The sequence below is a fragment of the Colletotrichum fructicola genome (genome assembly GCF_000319635.2).
Source record: "Colletotrichum fructicola Nara gc5 chromosome Unknown KSG_Nara_v1_contig09, whole genome shotgun sequence".
NCBI lineage: Eukaryota > Fungi > Ascomycota > Sordariomycetes > Glomerellales > Glomerellaceae > Colletotrichum > Colletotrichum fructicola.
In genome coordinates, this window is record NW_027094059.1 from 1980621 (window position 1) to 1999657 (window position 19037).

The following is a 19037-nucleotide window of genomic DNA, read 5'->3' on the forward strand; positions in this document are numbered from 1 at the left end:
TCGAGCTCAAGCTCGTCCTTGATGTCTGACATAATCGAAGGAGTTCTAGGTGCCCGGTCTCCGAAAAAATTTCTCCCAGCCCGTGACGTTGTGTACAATAGCTGAGGAGCAAGGTAGGTAGCCCTGACACTGGTGGCGCCCCACGTGGAGTTCCCCCGAAACCTTGAGCCGACTGAGGTCCCCATGGTCCCAAGGTCAAAAACTCCAGCGTGTCCCCGGATCAATCAACGCCTTTCCAACCTCTATCGGCAGCCTGGTTCTTCCTCTTCCGTCCACCAGATCGTCCTCTAAGCAGATCCATCACGAAGTCCGCGTCGGATTATTTATTTTCTGGAAGAGAGCAGAGGTCAGTCAGCCCAATTACTTGCCAACCCCCACGCGCATTGCCGCCAAGCTGTTGTTCCGTCTGCATTGCACCTTGCCTGGAGATGGATGCTGCAGAGATGCCCATTTTTGTCGCAATGTTTCGACCGCGTCAACAACAACGCGTCCAACCGTTCACCTTCATGGCTTGATCGAGCTTCAAGCCGGAGTTGGACCTGGACGTGTAGCTGTCGCGGGACAGAAAAACAGAAATGAAATTACAAGCGCAGACAGAGGAAGAGTGCCAAGCGCACCTCGGAAGAAACCTGTACTAAAGCATGTAAATTTCTGCAGAGAACATCAATTGAAGTCGCCCTGCCCTCCAGGACTCGACGCGTCGTCCCGCAACGGACTGCCGACGTGTTTGTGGATGCGCAAACCCGAGTTGCCTTTTGACACACGAGTCTTTCGATTTTTGATCTGGAGCCTGCGCGTCTGCGTCCATTGTCGCATCATACGCGCGATACCGACGAGCGCCCTATAACGCTTGTCAGCGCCGCTCTCCGCGGAAGCCCCATCAACCACAGATCAAGCGCTACAATCGAATACAAGTTGCCATGAGCTCAATTCGGGAAGGCGAGACAGAGGAGGAAAGACTCCACACGCAAACGCTTCAGGATGAGGGTCTTGCCACAGAGGGAAGGATTCCAGAGGACCATGTGTCGGAAGAGCGCATGCCAGAGGATCGAATGCAAGATGATCGTATGCCAGAGGATGGGATGACTGATGGTCGCATCCCGGAGGAGAGAATGCAGAGCTATCCATCACCCACGGTCGATGCTCAGGATGCCGGCCCATACTATCACTCAGCTGCCAGAGACGATTCTCAACAGGAACCTCCTCCCCCGCCCACGTCCCAGCAACAGCCGCCTCACTCCGCCAGCGTCGAAGAGCTGCAGCTGGCTGCTCAGCTCGGCCAGGATCTGGCTGCCGAGCCCATGATGCACGTCACAGATCCTAGCATGAATGTCGAAGACCCCAATCTGCGGAGCATCATGCCACACCCTGAGCAGCCTCAGCACCAGCCTCCTCCCCGACCCTATGTGCCCGAGGAAACCTTGCCGGACTCCCTTCCTCAGCATGTTTCTGTTCCTGTTCCAATGGATCACCACCACCTATCCCAGACCTATGCTCTGGGAGACAGCACTCCGCCAAGGAAGCGATCCAAAGTGTCTCGTGCTTGCGACGAATGTAGGAGAAAGAAAGTTAAGTGTGATGCCCAGTCGGACTCTGGAGACAACCCATGCTCCAACTGCAAACGGTCGGGAATTCGTTGCTTGTTCAGCCGTGTCCCTCAGAAACGCGGTCCTAGCAAGGGGTAAGTTTAGTTGGCATTAACCTCTGAGCTGTCGCTGACTGGATGTGATTAGCTATATCAAAGAGTTAGCCGACAGAATCAACAGTATTGAGGGCAAGCTGGAGATTCAAAGTAAGTTTGCGAGGTTTCGATAGCAAATGCCACTGTAACTAACTAATATTTGCAGGTCCTGGCGAAGATGCCAGCCGGAAGCGGCCCTTCTCGAGTATATCCAGTGCGGACTTGTCCACTCCAGCACCCACGAGACAGACTGCCTGGGGTGCTGAGCATCGTCCTCTTCAACCTATGGCAACTCCGTCCGACAAATACCAGTCCTCTCCCTTTTCCACCAATGGCCTGGCTCCCCAGCCCCTACCCATTAAGAATGACATGCAGCCGCGGCCGCCGGTGGCTCCGATGGACGGTCCTGTTGCCGACTTGCCCGACATTGATCAGCCGCGCGACGTAGATGATGCCGTATTTGATGGGTGAGTTTTCTGTCGCCGCCAGAAGGCCTTGGATTTGTGGTTTCCGTTACTGATCTCGAATCTTAGGTACATCAACATCATCCATCCTTATCTTCCAATCCTCCCAAGTAGCAGAGCTCTCATCCAGGATTACCTGGCACAGTGTCCTGGCCTTCTTCGCGAAGCGTTTGTCGAAGCTCTTTCCGGTACCATGCACTCGTACCCGACTTTTCAATCTGGAAATCCAGGCGATGTCCGGCTTGCCCACACCCTGCTTGTTGAATGGGAGGCCGGCGACTCGGCCTCGCGCAGTCCTGCAGCTAACATCGTCTTCCTCCAAACACTGCTCCTCATGATCATTGAAGCGGACAATCGGCAACTGGGTTCCATCGGTGCGCCGAAGGAGTCGCTCCTAGGTAGAGCAGTAGCAGGTGCCAATGCTCTGAAACTGTACCAGTCCAAGTTGGAGCCATCCGAAGCTGAGTTTGGAGTAGACACGGACAGCCAACTCCGAGTCAGAATTTGGTGGTCACTTGTCCTTCTTGATCGATGGCACGCAGTGGGAACAGCAGTTCCTTGTTTGATTAGGGACGAGAGTGTTGTGGTGATCCCTGGCCTAAAAGCAACTGTGGGCGAGGTGCCGCTTCTTTTGATCCGTATGTTCGCTCATAACAAAGCTCGAAAATTGACCAAAGACGCTGACATTCTTGCAGGGGCCTCTAAGTTCCTGGGCCGTGCCTCAGTGATGATTGCAAACTTTCAAGAACCATTGAACCCATCATTCGGAGACCGAATGATTGGTTCGTTCATGGACGCATGGGTTGAGGATTTCCGTGAGGATTTGCCGCCTCACATCGAGGCAGGCACGTATCCTGTAATTCATCTTGTCTACTGGCACTGCCGGCTGCTGGCATATCTGCTCAACCCATCCGCTAAGTCAGCGGACGCTCTGTGGCCCTGCCAAGAAACAATTAGTCTCTTGCTTGGACAGTCGCAGCTCGTCACACCTCTTCACCATCACTTCACAGTACTCACAGTACTGATACTGGTTGAGTTGGCAAAGGTGGACAAGACAAAGGAGGAGGCGACTCGTCTGCTGGGCGACTTTCGAGACTCATCTCTTCCGACATCTGTGTTTGATGGTCTCGTCAGGGACAAGATCGCCGACCACTTGCGGCCATCAACAACCGCAAGTACCACTGCAGCTTCTGTCCCATCGGCAATGGAAACAGCTGCCAGCCAAGGGCTTCAACATTTGGCTGATCTGGCCACCCTTTCCTCGGCAGCTGTGGAAAAGACAGAGGAGCCTCCGGCTTATCGCACGGCTCCAAACTACGAGGATATGGGATTCGATCCCCGGCCTGTACTCCTCACCGGCTACCTTAATGTCGTCCGCGCAGCACAACAGGCAGCTTAGGAGCAAGCTTGTCGCGCCGTGCCGATGGAATACAACAACCTGGCTGAATATATCGACGCTTGGTTTCAGTGATCCAGGCGAAGGATTGGCGACGAAAACGAACGAAAGAGGTAAGCACCGATGGCAGCGCCACTGCGCCCGAGGCCGGTATCACTGCGGTTTAACACAGGCAATCTGTCCGCGAAGGACGGGAGGATAAGGGGCGACAATATTGACCGCCTAGGTGGATCGATATTTGTATTAATATAAAAAGTAATGGACAGTGCTTTACTACCAGATCGAACCTTGCGTTTGTTCTCGCCGTCTCCAGTTGTATACATAAACCATCAAAATGTCACGAGTGAGTGATGTCGCGGGCACACGCGCTTGCCCTCGAAGTCTGGTAGTTATTCTCCCGTCGCCGACAGTATAGTTGCGTGATAGCATGCAAAGCTACTTCGTGTCCTCGGCGTATCATGTGAAATTAGGCATCACGGTCAACAAGTTGGCGGGTAAGTAAGTGGGTGGCCGCGGAGAATTTGACGCGCCAGATGGCAGGGCATATGGAGTCGACCAACAAGGATGCTTTTCGTGGTCTCTGAGACTAGCAAGCAGTGTAGCAACTTTTTGTAAGATATGCCTGGCTCTGGGGTTTGGTTCTCAAGCGCGAAGCTGCTGGTACCAGTTGTGCGGTCTTACTGCACATTCTCAGACGCAGGGCGACGTGCGGTGACGGCCTTCACGCGCACACAGCCACATGTGCTATCGACTATGGGAATGCCACGGCCTGATTTCTTATTCCGTTTTATCCGGCCGGCTGTTCAGGTGCCCCTTGGAATCCAGTTTGCGGGGGCGAGAACACTGAGGAGGGATATTCAGAGGCGACGGCAGCGACTGAAATCAACGGATCGATCGGTGGTCCTTGTCGCTTTGGAGTCATGACTGGGAGCTGTCGTCTTGCGCCTGACGATTTCCAGACTCCAGTGCGGATGCCATGTAGGCGCGATTCAGTCGCCCTGTCGCCGTCGGAGAGAGTGACCTTGTCAAACGCGACCCGAGTAACGGAGATCAGCTCCTCCAGCGGAGATTTGCACAGCCCCCCTCCCCAGACTCCAGCTCCAGTTGGCTTTTGAACATGGCCACCATGTCCCTAAACGTGGGAGATGCGCCGAGAGCCGCGCCGGGGCTGACAATACTCGATGACACACGCACACACACTACCTAACACCATCACATCATCGTCCCGACAATCAGAAGCCGGGTCACAACAGCAATGAGTAGCAGGCGGCAGACAACACGAGGTTGACAACGGAGCCGGCCTCTATCATCGTTCCCATCACCAGCGCCAGCGCCAGCGCCAGCACGAACATTAAACCTAATACCAAGCACACCGCTTGTGTCATTGGCCGCCATCCTGTTCTGATGCTTCTTCCCTTGCTGCTTAAGATCGTAGAGTGCTACGCAAGTAGTATCTCCCACGACAAGACCAGACATCTCCGGATCTCGGAGCAGCAGCGACCATCGTGCACGGACGCATCGGAGGTGGCTGGCAGGAAACGTTGTCAGTGGGGGGGGCCGACCGACAGACTGCCACACTCCACTACCCACAACTCAACGGAGGGCGAAATGCCGCTGGGTGCCCTGCCAAACCCTGGCGCCCAGGTGCCCTTCCCGCAAGAGGCACTGCTCGCCGTACCTGTGGATACAGATGGATACCCACCAAGTACCAAACACACATGCACGGTGCACCACCCACAGCAACTTACTTGCCTGCCTGCGACCTGCCTGTCTTGTGTACCCGGGTCGGTAGGTAAGGCAAGGTGCCTAGGGTAAGGTAGTAAGATGCGGTACGTGACGTGTGTTGAGGTAGGTCTTGCGTCTCTCCAGGCTACCAAGACCGACCAGCCCGGCCTCATATCCGACCTTGCAGGACTTCGTCACGGCGGTTTACTCGACAGTGACAGTGACAGTGACTGGACAGCGAGTGGCCGATGGCGAGGCGACACAAGCCGATGATATGCAGGAACGTGCAGAAACCACCATCCAGAGAGCCCCATGAGGGCCCTAGGTTCGTGAGCCCTAGTCAGTAACCTGCCTGCACTCTATTGCATGCCTTCTCTGACTGTCAAACTCTGCCCTCATGCCTGAGGTTACATCGCCGTTCGACAGCAGTCCTGTCCTGTCGAGTACCTACGAAGAGCTCACGTACGGATACACACCTTGTCTGGCCTTCCCTGTCGCTGTGCATGCGCAGCATCTACCTGGCTGTTCGGAGTACACTAGGGAGGTAGGCAGGCAATAAGGTAGCTTTGGCATAGGATGTGACATTCTTGTTCATGTCCTCTAAGCTGCCCTGCTGCACGGGTTGGATCGATTCACCACTGGTCAGAGCCTGCCAGATTGCTCTCAACTCACCGAGATTCACGAGGCCAGCAAACCCTCGTCTAAAACCCCTTGAGCAGAAAATACAATCCCGCATAACTCAATCGCCGTTGCAGGGCCTTTTATCTGATCAGGTGGGGCTTCGTCGAAGCTACGTAGCTTGGTTCATTTCGTTGTTCTGGCGTCTGCCCCTCTCTCATCTCGCTGCAGTCGTCATCCGTCATGTCTCTTTCTTCAATCGCATGGCATCCCGTCCTGATTAGCGGCCATGGAGCTGTTCTCACTGCCATGTCCTTGAACTGTCACTGTACTAGAGGTCGACAGCTCCAAGACGTCGTCCACGCTGTGCGCGCTCGCGCGCGTCTGTGTCTGTGTATGGATCGCGTTTGCGCCTGTCCTCTCTACGCACTACATTCAAGCCTTTTGAGGATTCTATGTCGCCTGAGCCTTCCTATATACAATCATTCCCTGCGCAATAAGAAAGATACATAACTGTCATTATGAAATGAGACAACCCCTGCGAAACCCGGCTTGTTGACTAGGTTGAGCAGAGGCCGCTGCCGTTCATCATTCATCGATGTCTGTATTCCAATCAACCACGCCTTTAGCCTCAGCAAAATGCTCCCCGTGTGCCAGACGCCATGTCCATTGAAGATGATAATGTCGAGATGTAAGACACCCTCTTTTTTGTGAGCCGACCCCCTTCTTTTTTGTTTTTAATGCCGAAACCAAGTATAAAATAAGAAAACCCCCGTAGTATGCTGCCAAGATGTATAAGGGGGGGAAAAGGGAAAAGGTTGTGCTACGCCGACTCCCGCGAGAGATCGAGCGGACTCATGGATGACCACACGATTGCGCCGCCCTCCTCGAGATCCTGTCCCGCCTATGCTCGAATCCCTTGCGCCTGTGCTTGCCGTCTAAAATCGTTGGGCCGGATATCATGGGCGTGTACGCTTCGCAACATTGCTCATATCAAACGCCTTATTGCATTGTCCAAGACTCAGGGTTGAACGCCGGCATGCCGTCGGGTGATTCGGTGTATGTGGCAATGCCGTCGTCGAAGTGTTGGCCCCAGAAGACGGGATCATCATCGAAAGTGACAGAGCCACCAGCAACGGGCCCGCTATCATCAAAGGATGAAGCCGCTCCAATGAACTTGGATGACTTGAGGAAGCTGTTATAGTCAATGGCGGTCAGATCAGTGCCCGTGCCATTTGTGAGATAGCTGCCACTGGCAGGATGAATGAAACTGTTGCTGCCGGTCCCGTATCCGTCGTAGTCGCTGCTGTCGCCTGGCATGAGGTTATCCTCTACCTCGGATACTTCACCCGACGTCGATGTTGTTGCTGCGAGCGTCGGTGCTGGCTCAGATCCGGTAGGGAAATCGAACATTCCGTTGAAGCTTTGAGCGCCTGCTTGGCTGTAGCTAGAGGGTGCGAACTTGTCCGTCTTGTCAGCCAGATCAATGTGGCTCCAATCCACAGACGCGGTGCTCAGGCCAGCGCTAAAGATGGGCCCATCGCCAGAGCTCCCAAATAGGTCGAAAGTACCGTTCGGTTGGTATTGCGGGTATTCGATGGCGGACAAGTCCAGGGGAGGGAGTTGGTTGTTGAGCTGCTGGAAGCTGGAAGAGCCTCTCATGAGCGGCGACGCAGCCTCAGATTTAACAAGCCGTTGCTGACGAACAGGACCAGAGCGAGTGGAGGCCGCGTCTTTGAGGCTGTCACCAACATGCTCAGGCGAGTGACTTCCCAGGCTGCTGGTGCTGTGCAGTGAGTTTACACGATTCAGTTGGTACGGCCCGCATTTCTGGGATGCCTTGTTGTGCTTGTGTGCGGGTTTGTGGTGTCCATTCTCATCAAAAGTGAGCATGCCGTCTGAGTGAACAGTATTGGCTCGGCGTCTGCGGATTGGCGGCTTTGGTCGAGGAGCTGTTGCGTCTTTATCGGAGTCGGACTCGGGAACGGTGTCGAGACCAGGCTCCTTTTTGTGGCTGCAAGTGCAACGACCACCATGGTTGCAACAACAAGTCTCTACGTAATGGGGGAAACCGAACAAGTTAGACGAGGTTCATTGTGGTAGTCCGTGTTGTGGAGGACCGCCGTGATGAGCTTGACTTACCTCGGTGGCCGTCAAGAGTCGGCTGCAAGTGAGTACACTTGCTCGTCTTTTCGCCGCAGTCGCATTTAACATGGGCAGCGCGCGACTTGCGCATCGAGCGGCAGTGTTGGCATTGGGAGACGGGGCGTCCCTTTTTGTTGATGTGCTGAAGGGGACGATCTGCAAGCGGCTGGTTAGTCACTCATATTTGGTGTTTTTTGCTAGGCTGAGACTCAATCGCAAAAGTGACAACCAGGACAGCGACAACCATGGTAGAGTCGTGTGGTAGCACAATAACATGAAAGTCGAGACGAAGGTAAAACATGCCGACTTACCGGAGTGTTGGCAGTTGCTCACACGGTGACCCCGAACGCAAGCCTCACAGGCATACTTCTCCCCGTCAATAATCATGACGGGCAACTGCAGCACAAGTCGCGAATAGGTTGGGAGGAAAGAGGGAAAAGAAAATGAATCCAAGTTCCCCGCCACAGGAAAGCGAGAAGGAGGGATCGAGACGATCGGCCAGGCGGTCGGTCGGTGCCAAAAAGAAACACACACACACACACGCGCACACACGCACAAGTACCTAGAGGGTACTGCCGCTGTCTGGTGGGTAGGCGGGCTGGCTGGCAGAATTGGACAGGGCAGACTGGCTGGTTGGCCAGCTGGTTGTTGGTGGTGGTGGCCGGGTCGGCCTGGAAGGTGGGATTTTCTCTTCCCCCCCTTCTTCTCCTTGCCCTTGCGTGGAGCGGGAGCTCTTCGGTCTCGTTACAGAATGTTTGGCGTGGGCTGGGGGGGGGCCGTGTTAGGCCCTGGAGAGCGCTGGCTAAATCAGGGCCGGCCGGTAGCGGAAGGACTTGTCTGCCGTCTCGGGGGGGCAGCAGGTGGAGGGTGAGTGGAGGGTACTGGAGCTGCCGCTGCCGTTGCCGCTGCTGTGAAATTGTAGGTAGGCAGGTTGTTCAGATCCTTACGAGCCGCAAGGGTGTGAGTGGTGGTATGCGTACTCGTCTCAGCAGGATGTGACGATGAAGAACCAGCAGGACCCAAAGACCCGTCAAGAGGTTACGCCGAGAAGGAGACGGGCTATGAAGGAAGCAACAAACGCATAGCCGCGAGGTGTGTCTGTTGAAAGAGTTCAAGTTCAATCCAACTTGGTGGAACTGAGCAATGCCAGCGGTGCGCCGGAGATTCCAATGAGTGGGTAACTTTAGTTGAGTGGATGTCGGGTGGGGGGTTTGATGGCCCGTCGTGTCTTGCCAGACCAAGAGAGAAACAAGTTGGAAAGAGTGAAAGAAAGTCAAATATCCGGTACAAGAGCTCTGACAGTTTGATGATGCTCGGTAGCCCTCTTGTGCTCTGTCCGCACAGCTGGCTGGCTGGGTTCCAGATTATCGGTGACTGTGTCCGATGGCAGCCGGGTTTGGCGCCTCTCAGCTTGTCTTTCCAGCCTTTAGTTGGGGGCGAGGGAAAACCTTGCTGGCAGTGCGAATGGGTGTATGGTGGGAGGATCGGAGGGGTTGGAAGCGATGCAACGGGGCTTGCTTCTCTTTCTGGCTGCCGCCAGTATGAGTATGCAATGGAGAGGCGTCTACTTGGAGATTGCTAGAGTTAGAAGCTGGAGCTGATGGAGCTTAAGCTGGGACCTTTGTCCCTACTGACACGAATGCTGTAGGTAATACAGACGGGACGTTGAGGGGCGCGAGGGGGTGCCAAGGTGTGTGAATGTGTAGGTGGTCTGGGTATCTCGAGTAGCTGGCAACTCTAGGTACCTAGCCGATCAGGAATCCGTAGCGTGCTGTTGCTTGGTGCGTGCTGCCTGCAACTGCAGGAAAACGGAGACCCTGCAACCTCGACTAGCCTTGGTAAACCGGTGGGTGATGGGTGGGTGGATGAAGACCAAGCAAGTGTTGGAGCTTGGGGCGACGGCGGTTGGTCGGTCGTTTTGTGCTGTCGGTCGTGAGGCCAGAAGGGACTCTGAGGTCGGCCAAGCGCGCGTTCAGGGTTCGGGGCCAGCTAAGGCACGGCACCAAGTCTGCCAGTGTGGCTGAATGACACCTTGGGCAAATCACTGTTCTTAATTGGCTGGACAAAAGAGTCGTGGGTGATGACTCGAGGCAGGTGTCGCAGTGTGTGAAAGAGGTGTGCCCTTGTAGCAGGCCCGCCAGGCTTTGCGTTCTCGTCGTTGTCGTCGTGGTCGTCGTCGGGAACCGGCCGATGTTGCTCGCGATTGCTGGCGTTGTTGTTGCTGCTGTTGTTGTTGCTGCTGCTGCCGCTACCAAGGATGATTCAAAAGGGAACAAGCAGGTTCGCCAAGTCTTGTCAGTGGTTTGCGAAGAGCAAAGCTATGTCCTGCCTTGGCTTGCCAGTCAAGGAGGAGAGCAATGCGTCTGTCGCCTGACAGAGCAAGAAGCGATTTTGCAAGTATGGCAAAAGGCAAGAGGAGGAAAGTGAGATCAATCCAGCGAGCCGTCGCGTCGGGCGGACGTGGGATGCTATTTCAATGCTGCATGTCACAACCAGAATGGAGAGCGACAGGAGAGGCGAGGGCATGGCCATATGACAGGCGCTGCCTGTCAGGTTCTCATGCTGCTGCTTGTCGGTACTCCCGTAGCCGCCCGGCGCTGGCAACGCTGATACATACACCGCTGCTGGTGCTGATGCTGATGCTGTCTGTCCATCTGCCCGCCATGGTCGGGTTGGCGGCGCCGGAACTTGGCGATGCTGGGTGGTGGGAGTCTTGAGGGATTGGCCGGACCCAAGGAGAAGCTGGCACGGGATAGCATGGCATTGGCTAGCCATGCGAAGAGAAGCGACGGATTGTGGACGGACTTGGGCGTGAAGAAGATGGGATGAGACGGGCACAATGGGATGGATGGAGAGCTACCCTCTTTGGTTCCTTGCGTCTGCTGCTGCTCCTGCTGCTGCTCCTGCTGCTGCTCCTGCTGCGTCTCCTGCGCATATCCTGTGAAATATGGCAAGGTGGTGGGATGGTAGGCAGGAGGATGCTGCTGCAAGTTACCTTGGGTAGGTACCAGGTCTAAGTATCCGTAGGGTATGCCCATGGGGGTGGGTGGGTAGGCAGGTGTACACTACCGTGTATCCGTGGTGGGAGGTGCACCTGGTGATGTGTGTGTGTATGTGTGTGTGTGTGTGTGGGTGGGTGTGTCTGGGGTGGGGGAAATTGGGACACTGGAGGGGATGGAGTGGCCGACAGCAGGCGAAAAGACTGGGTGGGTCTCTCTCTCTCGGTCCGTACCTGGCTATGCCCAGCACCACAGCAAGAGCAAACAGCAGGGCATTCCGAATAGACGACGTGGTAAACTAAACCAGAGACATCCGCAGGGACCCCCAGAGACAGGTCGAAGACATGATGCTCTTCTTGCCAGGCCAGACCAGGCCAGGGCCAAGGAAATGAGTTGGGAGAAGGCACCCCGAAACGTGCCGAACATGATGCGCCTCGGGCGAGCAGTACACATCATATACAACCTACACTACTTACCTTGTCTGTAGGGATACACCACAGCTCTCGCACAAGTCCGCACCGAGCAGCCGGCTGATGAACGGATCCAACCGCCCCGACTGACGGTCTGCAACCAATGGAAGAGCAGTTGCCCATTCAACCATAGGTAGGGAGGCCTGGCTAGCATCTACATGGCTAACTTTACTACGTTCAGCTTCCAACAAGTGCGCCGAGAGCGACTCCCCAAGATACAATATACAGACAGGCATTTAACGTCACCGAATATGTTGATATGTAACCTCAGCTGATTCCCAACTTCTCATGATAGTCAAGACGACTGCTCAAAGCCAGGTGCCCAGCAACGGGTGTGTATGGTTTTTTCTATGCCAGGAGCGAAAACACCGACGCCGAGATGAAGTACGACGGTCGATGCCGATCTACGCGAACGTAGTTGCTGGCAAAACGCACTGATCAATTACATAGTGCAAAAGATTGTGAGAGCAAGGGTTTGGGGGTCGTGATGTGAGGTGTACACGGAAGCGCGGGGGTAAGTTCGAGTCGGAGGGGTTTTAGCAATGGAACCGTCAAACCAGTGAGCAGTGCGACAAAATTGCAGCTGGCGTCGTTGGGATGGACGAATGGATGGACCATCCGCCAGCGGCGGCCTACAACATATGCAGGCTGTATGATGCCGGATTCAACCCCAGGAATACGACAGAGTGTTGAAGAGCTTTCGGTTTTGTACGTTGAAGAAAGCACAAGGTTGGGCGAGAATCTGTGGTTTGACGCGTTGAAGGATGGAAGAGGAGAGAGAAATTTGATGCGGAAGAGAAAAAGATGAACAAGTCGACAGGAAGGTGGGCGGGGCGGGGCACACCGTTGGGTAAGTAGGTAGGTAAGGTATCCGTAGGTAGGTTGGCGACACTACCTACCTGGTGCGTGAAGGTGGGCTCCGAGGCTCGAGCTCTGCGTCTCGATAAGATAAGGAAATGGAAGGTGCAGTGTGGCGGCGGGTCACGGTGCAGTTTCTTGTTTTCCGTCACCACCCCCACCACGCTAAAGAATCGTCCAGAGGTAGGTAGGTAGGTGTGGTGTACTATGTACCTACCCAACCCAACCCTCCCACTCCCAGCTGTGAGGTCCCTAAACAGTGAAGCCAGCCGCCCGCCCCCAACAGGTGTACCGTTCGCTTGCACGCCAAGCCAGCCGTGGGCGGGCAGTCGCTCACTTCCCTCTCCTCTGGCCCAACTGCAACTGCAGCGCGGCGAGTGTGTGCTGTTGATTGGTCGGCTTGCTGGACGGATCGGCTTCTAGAAGGACGCAGGGAAGCCGCTTGGATCGGGCTACCCGGCGGGAGGGTGTGCTCGAAAACCCAATGGCTCGTTTTATTTTCGTTGGCTGCCGCCTGTCCGTCAATTTATCGGAACTGTCTTCCATGCTCTCTGCTCTTCGGTGACGAACTTTCCTTTCCGCAAGGTACTTGCTTACCATGCAGTAGGTACGGACGGGATGGATACCTTGCGCTTCCCGCTTCCCTTCTGCCCATGGTCGCTGTCTACCTATGGATCCAAGGACTCGATTCCACCTCTGTTGTCCGCGGGGTAATATGCTTCCACCATGCAGTCTCAGCTCTCGGTGTCCGCTTTGGGGTGGTGGCTGGGCATGCGACTGGGGCATCGCTGACCTGAGTGACACTGCTGAAATGCCCGCTTTGCTCTGCCAACCGCCAGAACCGAGAATACACGTCCATCAGGTAAGCCACTTGGACGACGTGACCATTTGGGCCACAAAACCAGGCTCCCAAGGTACTGCAACGTGCCAGATCAGGACAGGACGTGGTGTCGTGCGCATCCGCAAGGTCCCGATTGCTGATGCTGCCAAAGTAATCCCCCAGACATCTGAATGGTCCAAGCACATGTAGCAATGCGCCTCGGACGAACTCCAACTCCCCACACAGCTTGGTAGCGATGCTGTCACTGTACGGATGTATCCTCGGACAATCAAAGCACCAGCAGAAGGGTCTCGCGCCTAATAAGAAAACAGGGGGGGGGGGGGGGGGGGGGGGGGCTCACGTACAGGGACGACGGTCAAGGGGAGAGGCACTGATGTCGATGACATCCGAGCCTGAATCTGTGTGCATGATCATCGTCGAGTACCGAACTTCATCCGATGGCTAAAGCTACAGTCGATCCTTTTCTCCGGGCGCTTGGAAGGTCTGCTAGAAGGTCTTGCTTATGTATTGCCAATCTTTGGACTACGTAAGGTGACTACAGTGTTCCCAGAGCATGCAGACCAGCGCACTTCCCCCGCCTGTTCTGGTGGATGGTTTTTTACTCCGCACGCTTTTCGACGGCGCCCACTTTTGCCGGTTTTCGCGCTCAACCCCAGCCGCACTCCGGCAACTCCTAAACAGGCAGTACCGCTAGATCCACGTTTTGATCCGATCCCTCCAATCCGACCTCACTGGCGACGACGTTGAAGCCGCTGGTGTTGAGCAGTATGTGCCCTGGAGCTTATTGAAGGTCCTGGAGAGTCAGAACAAGGATCATCGATCTAAAGCAAACAGAGGAGCAAGAGGTAGATGACAAGCTTCGAGAACGCTTGACTATTGCTACGCGCTTCACGATACGCCGCAGCATGTATGTATGCCAGATATAACATCTCAGATATTCTAAGATAAAGTGATATATACATACAGCAGGTGCCTTCGGTATGGGCTGAATTATAGCCACCACTGTCTTTGCTTTTAACTAAAAAAAAAAAATAAAAAATAAAAAAAAACCTCATGTACTAGCCTCATGAAGATTTGACGGAAGACAGCGTCAGTATTTGAGCTCCCTTACAAATGACGGACGGTCCAAGTTGGTTGTGTCGTGAAATGCCGCACGGTTGAATGTCGAACGGAGACATTAACTACGGTTGAGTCTAGGCATCGGTGAACGCTCTGTTTGTGGACGCTGTGAGAGGAGATACCAACTACGTTTGACTACGCACCGTGGTGAACGTGAGCCACTTATGAGATCACGGTTGAGAGTCACTGGAGACCTGCTTGGTTTCAAAGCCGGATTAATTAGCTGTTCAGAACTTCGGGTCGTGTTTTTGGTGTCTGGGTACTGTGTCTCTTGCATTCGTAATGTCAACTGGTGAAAGCTTCCCAACATGAGAAGACTGGACTTACCTCCGACGCACAGCTGCTATGTGAAGCACGCTGACTCTGCCACTGGACGATCCGTTTATGACCTTGAATATGCAACCATACAGGCCTCTCTTCGGTGTCGTGTTTGCCCTGTTATCTCTCCGGATAGGTGTGCCGACCTTTTCCTACCTTGGATGCATGTATTGGCACGGAATGCTTCTACCGCAGTGATCTCCGGCTTGATTTGATGGTGGAACAAACTAAACCGAACAAATAGATAGCACGAAAGTGAATAGGCTCATTCCACATCTGACTGACAAACACGAACTGAGTATGCTTGTAGCAGTGGGTCGTGGGTATACGTTGTCACTCAGTAACAACGCCTTTCCGCATAACGAAATACTGGCGTCTGAACTGTTTTTTCAGGTATGGTTTGTCTCGTCGATTATAGACGAAGCGAACTCCCCAAACAGATATCCCTTACAGAATAACCTAGCAGATAAAAATACATGCAATAAATGGACTCAGAAACATAGCTTTCTTTGACTACCTACTCCGGCTTGGCCACTCTCATGCGGTTTGTCGGCGTCTCCTGGCTAGGCAACCTGCGCACTTGTTGTCTTTGATCTGGCAGGACGTAGAAACACGGCAGCTTGCCATGGCGCCTGATTAACTCTCGTGGTGATTGCCGTCCACGTGGCGATCTCCCGAAGGGGAAACTATCCCGGAGAAAACCCTCTGCATGCGTGATGTCACGTCTTTGCCATTGGTCCGCGGCGGCGAGCCTCAGGATTCCGGGACATCTACATATCTCTGCAGTGCCACTTCAGCTGCTATTGATGTATTTATCGCCCGAGGCTGATCCCGGGGTCTTGTTCGGAGAGCCTGTACTGCTGTTCTTCATGTGTATGATAACGGGATGTCTACCTGGAAATTTCTTTCCAAGATCGAACATTCTCACATGTTACAACCCGCACGTCCAACTTCAACAAACAATCTCGAGGAGCAGCCCGCAAAAAAAAAAGCAGCAAGGACCGACGACACAACAGCGCAAATGCAAGTGGAGAGATAGAGTGGAAGATAACGTGATGGATAGATACAAGCAGCGTAATACGCTGACTAGCAGTGATGACGAAGGACCTGACTGCGACCCGGTTGCTTTCTGTCTCATACACAAGTCTTACCCGACATGCGGTAACATTCTCATCTTGTTGAGTCCTGTGAACTCTGATGGCTTTCTACGAGTTCCGTAACAAACCAATTGCTTCAGGGTCTATCCAGGTCTGGTTTTTCTGTACTGAGAATGAGCTTAGAGTTCGTTATAAGTGTGTAACCAGCACGTGCTAAGGATTGATCTGTAGATTGGTGACGATGAAGAGCCAAAGAGACCAGGAATCACGTCGCATAGTGACATGTAGTTGCGCCCTCGACATTCTAATGTTGCTATGACATCCTGCCCTTTCCAGGCCCAAGCAGCATACAGGTAAATAGTCAAGAATGGGGGCTGTGACCAAGAATCAATCAGAATCAAGAGTAGCATCATGCGCCTCTGTGCACCACAGAAGAAGGCCGCGGAAGTGTTCTGACTTATTGCCTGTATGATCTTACCACCGCGTTATTTCGCACTCATCAGATTTACCATCTACCGTTCACATGATGATAGGAACGCGACATAACAGAAGCAAGCCCCCGAGCGGCTCTGATCACAGCCGATGCGGGACAAGCAAAGCGAAGCAAGGAGCTTCGTATCTGGGCGGATAATTTTAACTAGCTACCAAGACGCCAGAGTATCCCGGGTACACTATTTGTCGTGGCTACCCTCCTCGCTCTTAGTATTTATGGTCTTCTACCTCCTCTTCGTCCCTACCTGCGCAGGCAGTGGAAATCGAAATAAGCCGCCCGGAACCCGAACATGCAGGGCGATGAGCGAGGCTTCCAACCGTTGCCTGACCACACATGGACCAAGAAGATGGAATATCCCTACAAATTCATAGAAACCCCATGATTTTTTTTGGCAAAAAGATGCCGGCAGTTTCGGCTCACTCTTGAAAGGGATTGCTTGCCTTGTGACACGGTGAAGAGATGGGTTGACCGTCTTCTTGCAGACTGACCACCATTTGTGGAAAGGCTGATGGCATTGTTTAGGAGAATGTGGGAGTGACTGAAGCCTAGGCTGTGGTTTCGACGGGTTTGTTTCCCTCCCCCCTTGACGTTGATGTTCGTGGTCTTGTCACGAAGCACCCGAGTTTCTGCCCAGCTGGCAACAGCTGGGCGCAACCGCGAAGCGCCCTCGATGGCGACATCCCATTGTGGGGCCGACGTATCGCGACTCCACGTCATGTTGTCGCGCAGAACATGGGCACCTTCACCTCGGTCAAGTTCGATTCATGCGGAGAGCATTCAAAGCATTCGACGTACGCTGAACCTCTCCACATACCTACGGTATTGAGTCAAGAAATAAAAGAAAACGGGGTATCCAAAGGCGTCTCGGCCATCTTCTGGTACAATGGACCTCACAACAGCCAAGTCTGGCGACAGGTAAGTATTAACCTCGGCATCATGGCTGCCGTGTCTTTGGCTGCATGACCATCTCAACTCATGCCGGGAACAATGCTAACGCATCAAGCACAGCGCTGTGAACATCATATTCATTGGGGCCGGTGCTGTTGGCTGCTTCTATGCTTCGCGGCTGCACCATGTGCGTCTGCATGCCCCTCCGCGAGAAGGCTCGGATCGTGCTGACTAGAATGACAGCCCAACCGCAACGTCCACGTATCACTGGTTGCAAGATCGAATTATAAAGCGATCAATGAATCTGGAGTCAAGCTGGAAACGCACTCCTTCGGCGATTACGTATTCAAGCCACATGCAGCCTTCCCATCCGTCGAAGCAGCAGCGTCTGCAAAACAGGAAGGATCCAATGTCCAATGGGACTATGTGTTTGTGACGACCAAGGCATTGCCAGACCGCTCAGATGACTCTGCCATGATTGCCCCGCTCATTGGTCCTACGTCTTGCATCGTATTGATCCAGAATGGCGTGGGCGTCGAGGAGCCCTACCGCGAGCGATTCCCTCGCAACCCCATTGTGAGCGCTGTGACGGTCATCAGTGCCGAACAAATATCCCCAGGCGTCATCAGACAGAACCGGTGGACACGCATTAGCATCGGCCCGCACACGAACGGCCTCGGTACGGGCAATGCAGAGCTTAAGCGCCTGGGTACGCAGGCAGTCGAGCAACTGGGCCGGTGGTGGGGGCCTAGCTGGGGTGATATCCGAGATGTTGAGCCTCACGATGAGATCGGATTGCAGACGGTGCGATGGCACAAGCTCTGCATTAACGCGGCGTTCAATCCCAGTGCGGTGCTTAGCGGCGGCAGAGGCAATGCGGACATGGTGATGGACGCCGAGTTGAGGGAGCATGTCATCGGTATCATGAATGAGATCAGGGAAGCGGTGCCAAAGATCTTGGGCCGGGAGTTCCCTGACGACCTGGCAAAGCCTGATCGGATTGTCAAGAGCACGGAGCGAAATACGGGAGCCAGGCCGAGCATGCTGTTGGACTGGGAGGCCGGCAGACCTCTGGAGCTTGAGGTAATCCTGGGCAACCCGGTGAGGATAGCGAGAGCTCACGGGGTAGAGATGCCGCGCCTACAAAGCCTATATGCGCTACTCAAGAGTGCGCAGAAAACCCGGGAGGAGAAGAGCGCCAAGGGAAAGCTTTAGACGCTGTAGATGGCGGTATCCCGTGACACCCAAATCCAGTTACTGGTCAACTTCGCATGCATTTGAAGGCAGCAGTCGAACTTCCCAGTAGGACAATTGCTACCCAGAAAGCACGTGAGCGATAATCTCAAAGGGTATTGGCCAGGATTGGGCTGCCATCGGAGCGTAATCGGCAATAGTTTCGGAGGTCTAGTTCAACCGAGAAGAGTACTTGAGCAAGCAGCGCATGGCGAACGCCACAGTCATGATGTTTGACGTCATCATGCGCCGGTGTTGAACATGGCAAATGTGGCGGTGGCGTTTGGAAGATAGGCACGCAGTGGGAATTGCTCGAGTTCTGCTGTACACCCAAGTTCCAGGGGGGGCTGCGGCAGCCCTATCGACCAGAAGTGCAACCAATGAAGTCGTGGATGTATTCGTAAATGGCTATCAACCCGGGGACAATTAATGGTGGAGGGTGCCGGCAGTTGGGGAAAGATACTGCGTAGTAGAGACGGCCAGGCAGCCACGCAGCTTTCCCTTTGATTTTGCGACCGCGTTCCAGCCGCAACTATCGAGGTCGTGGCATCCAGGTCCAGGGCTGAGGCATATTAAGCCCGGCCTGGACCTGTCCATGGGCGGAAAAAAACTTGGATGGAGCCTGTTTTGCTTGCATCGGTGGTGCAAATACTACCTCGTCAGCTTGCTCCAGCACGGCGGGATGCCTGCGA

The 19037-nt window shown here is 54.2% G+C and overlaps 4 protein-coding genes across 4 annotated transcripts; 3 read left to right on the forward strand and 1 right to left on the reverse strand.

Moving 5' to 3' along the window:
* Window positions 1–920: 920 nt before the first annotated feature.
* On the forward strand, window positions 921–3544 carry CGGC5_v014831 (putative transcriptional regulatory protein; the record flags this gene model as incomplete). Its single annotated transcript, XM_066153159.1, has 6 exons — window positions 921–1681; window positions 1734–1792; window positions 1848–2148; window positions 2215–2558; window positions 2619–2783; window positions 2841–3544. The coding sequence occupies 6 exons, from the start codon at window positions 921–923 to the stop codon at window positions 3542–3544; spliced, it is 2334 nt and encodes a 777-aa protein (XP_066007531.1).
* A 3342-nt stretch (window positions 3545–6886) lies between these two features.
* CRF1 (Copper resistance protein CRF1) lies at window positions 6887–8416 on the reverse strand (the record flags this gene model as incomplete). The annotated part of the gene is made up of 3 exons (XM_032019598.1): window positions 6887–7938; window positions 8027–8185; window positions 8341–8416. The coding sequence occupies 3 exons, from the start codon at window positions 8414–8416 to the stop codon at window positions 6887–6889; spliced, it is 1287 nt and encodes a 428-aa protein (XP_031883368.1).
* A 3036-nt stretch (window positions 8417–11452) lies between these two features.
* On the forward strand, window positions 11453–11991 carry CGGC5_v014833 (uncharacterized protein; the record flags this gene model as incomplete). Its single annotated transcript, XM_066153160.1, has 5 exons — window positions 11453–11473; window positions 11516–11631; window positions 11680–11689; window positions 11794–11882; window positions 11949–11991. 5 exons carry the CDS (start codon window positions 11453–11455, stop codon window positions 11989–11991), a joined length of 279 nt encoding a protein of 92 aa, XP_066007363.1.
* Window positions 11992–17107: 5116 nt separating this feature from the next.
* CGGC5_v014834 (Uncharacterized protein) lies at window positions 17108–18327 on the forward strand (the record flags this gene model as incomplete). Its single annotated transcript, XM_032019596.1, has 3 exons — window positions 17108–17139; window positions 17233–17299; window positions 17356–18327. 3 exons carry the CDS (start codon window positions 17108–17110, stop codon window positions 18325–18327), a joined length of 1071 nt encoding a protein of 356 aa, XP_031883244.1.
* Between the last annotated feature and the right edge of the window lie 710 nt (window positions 18328–19037).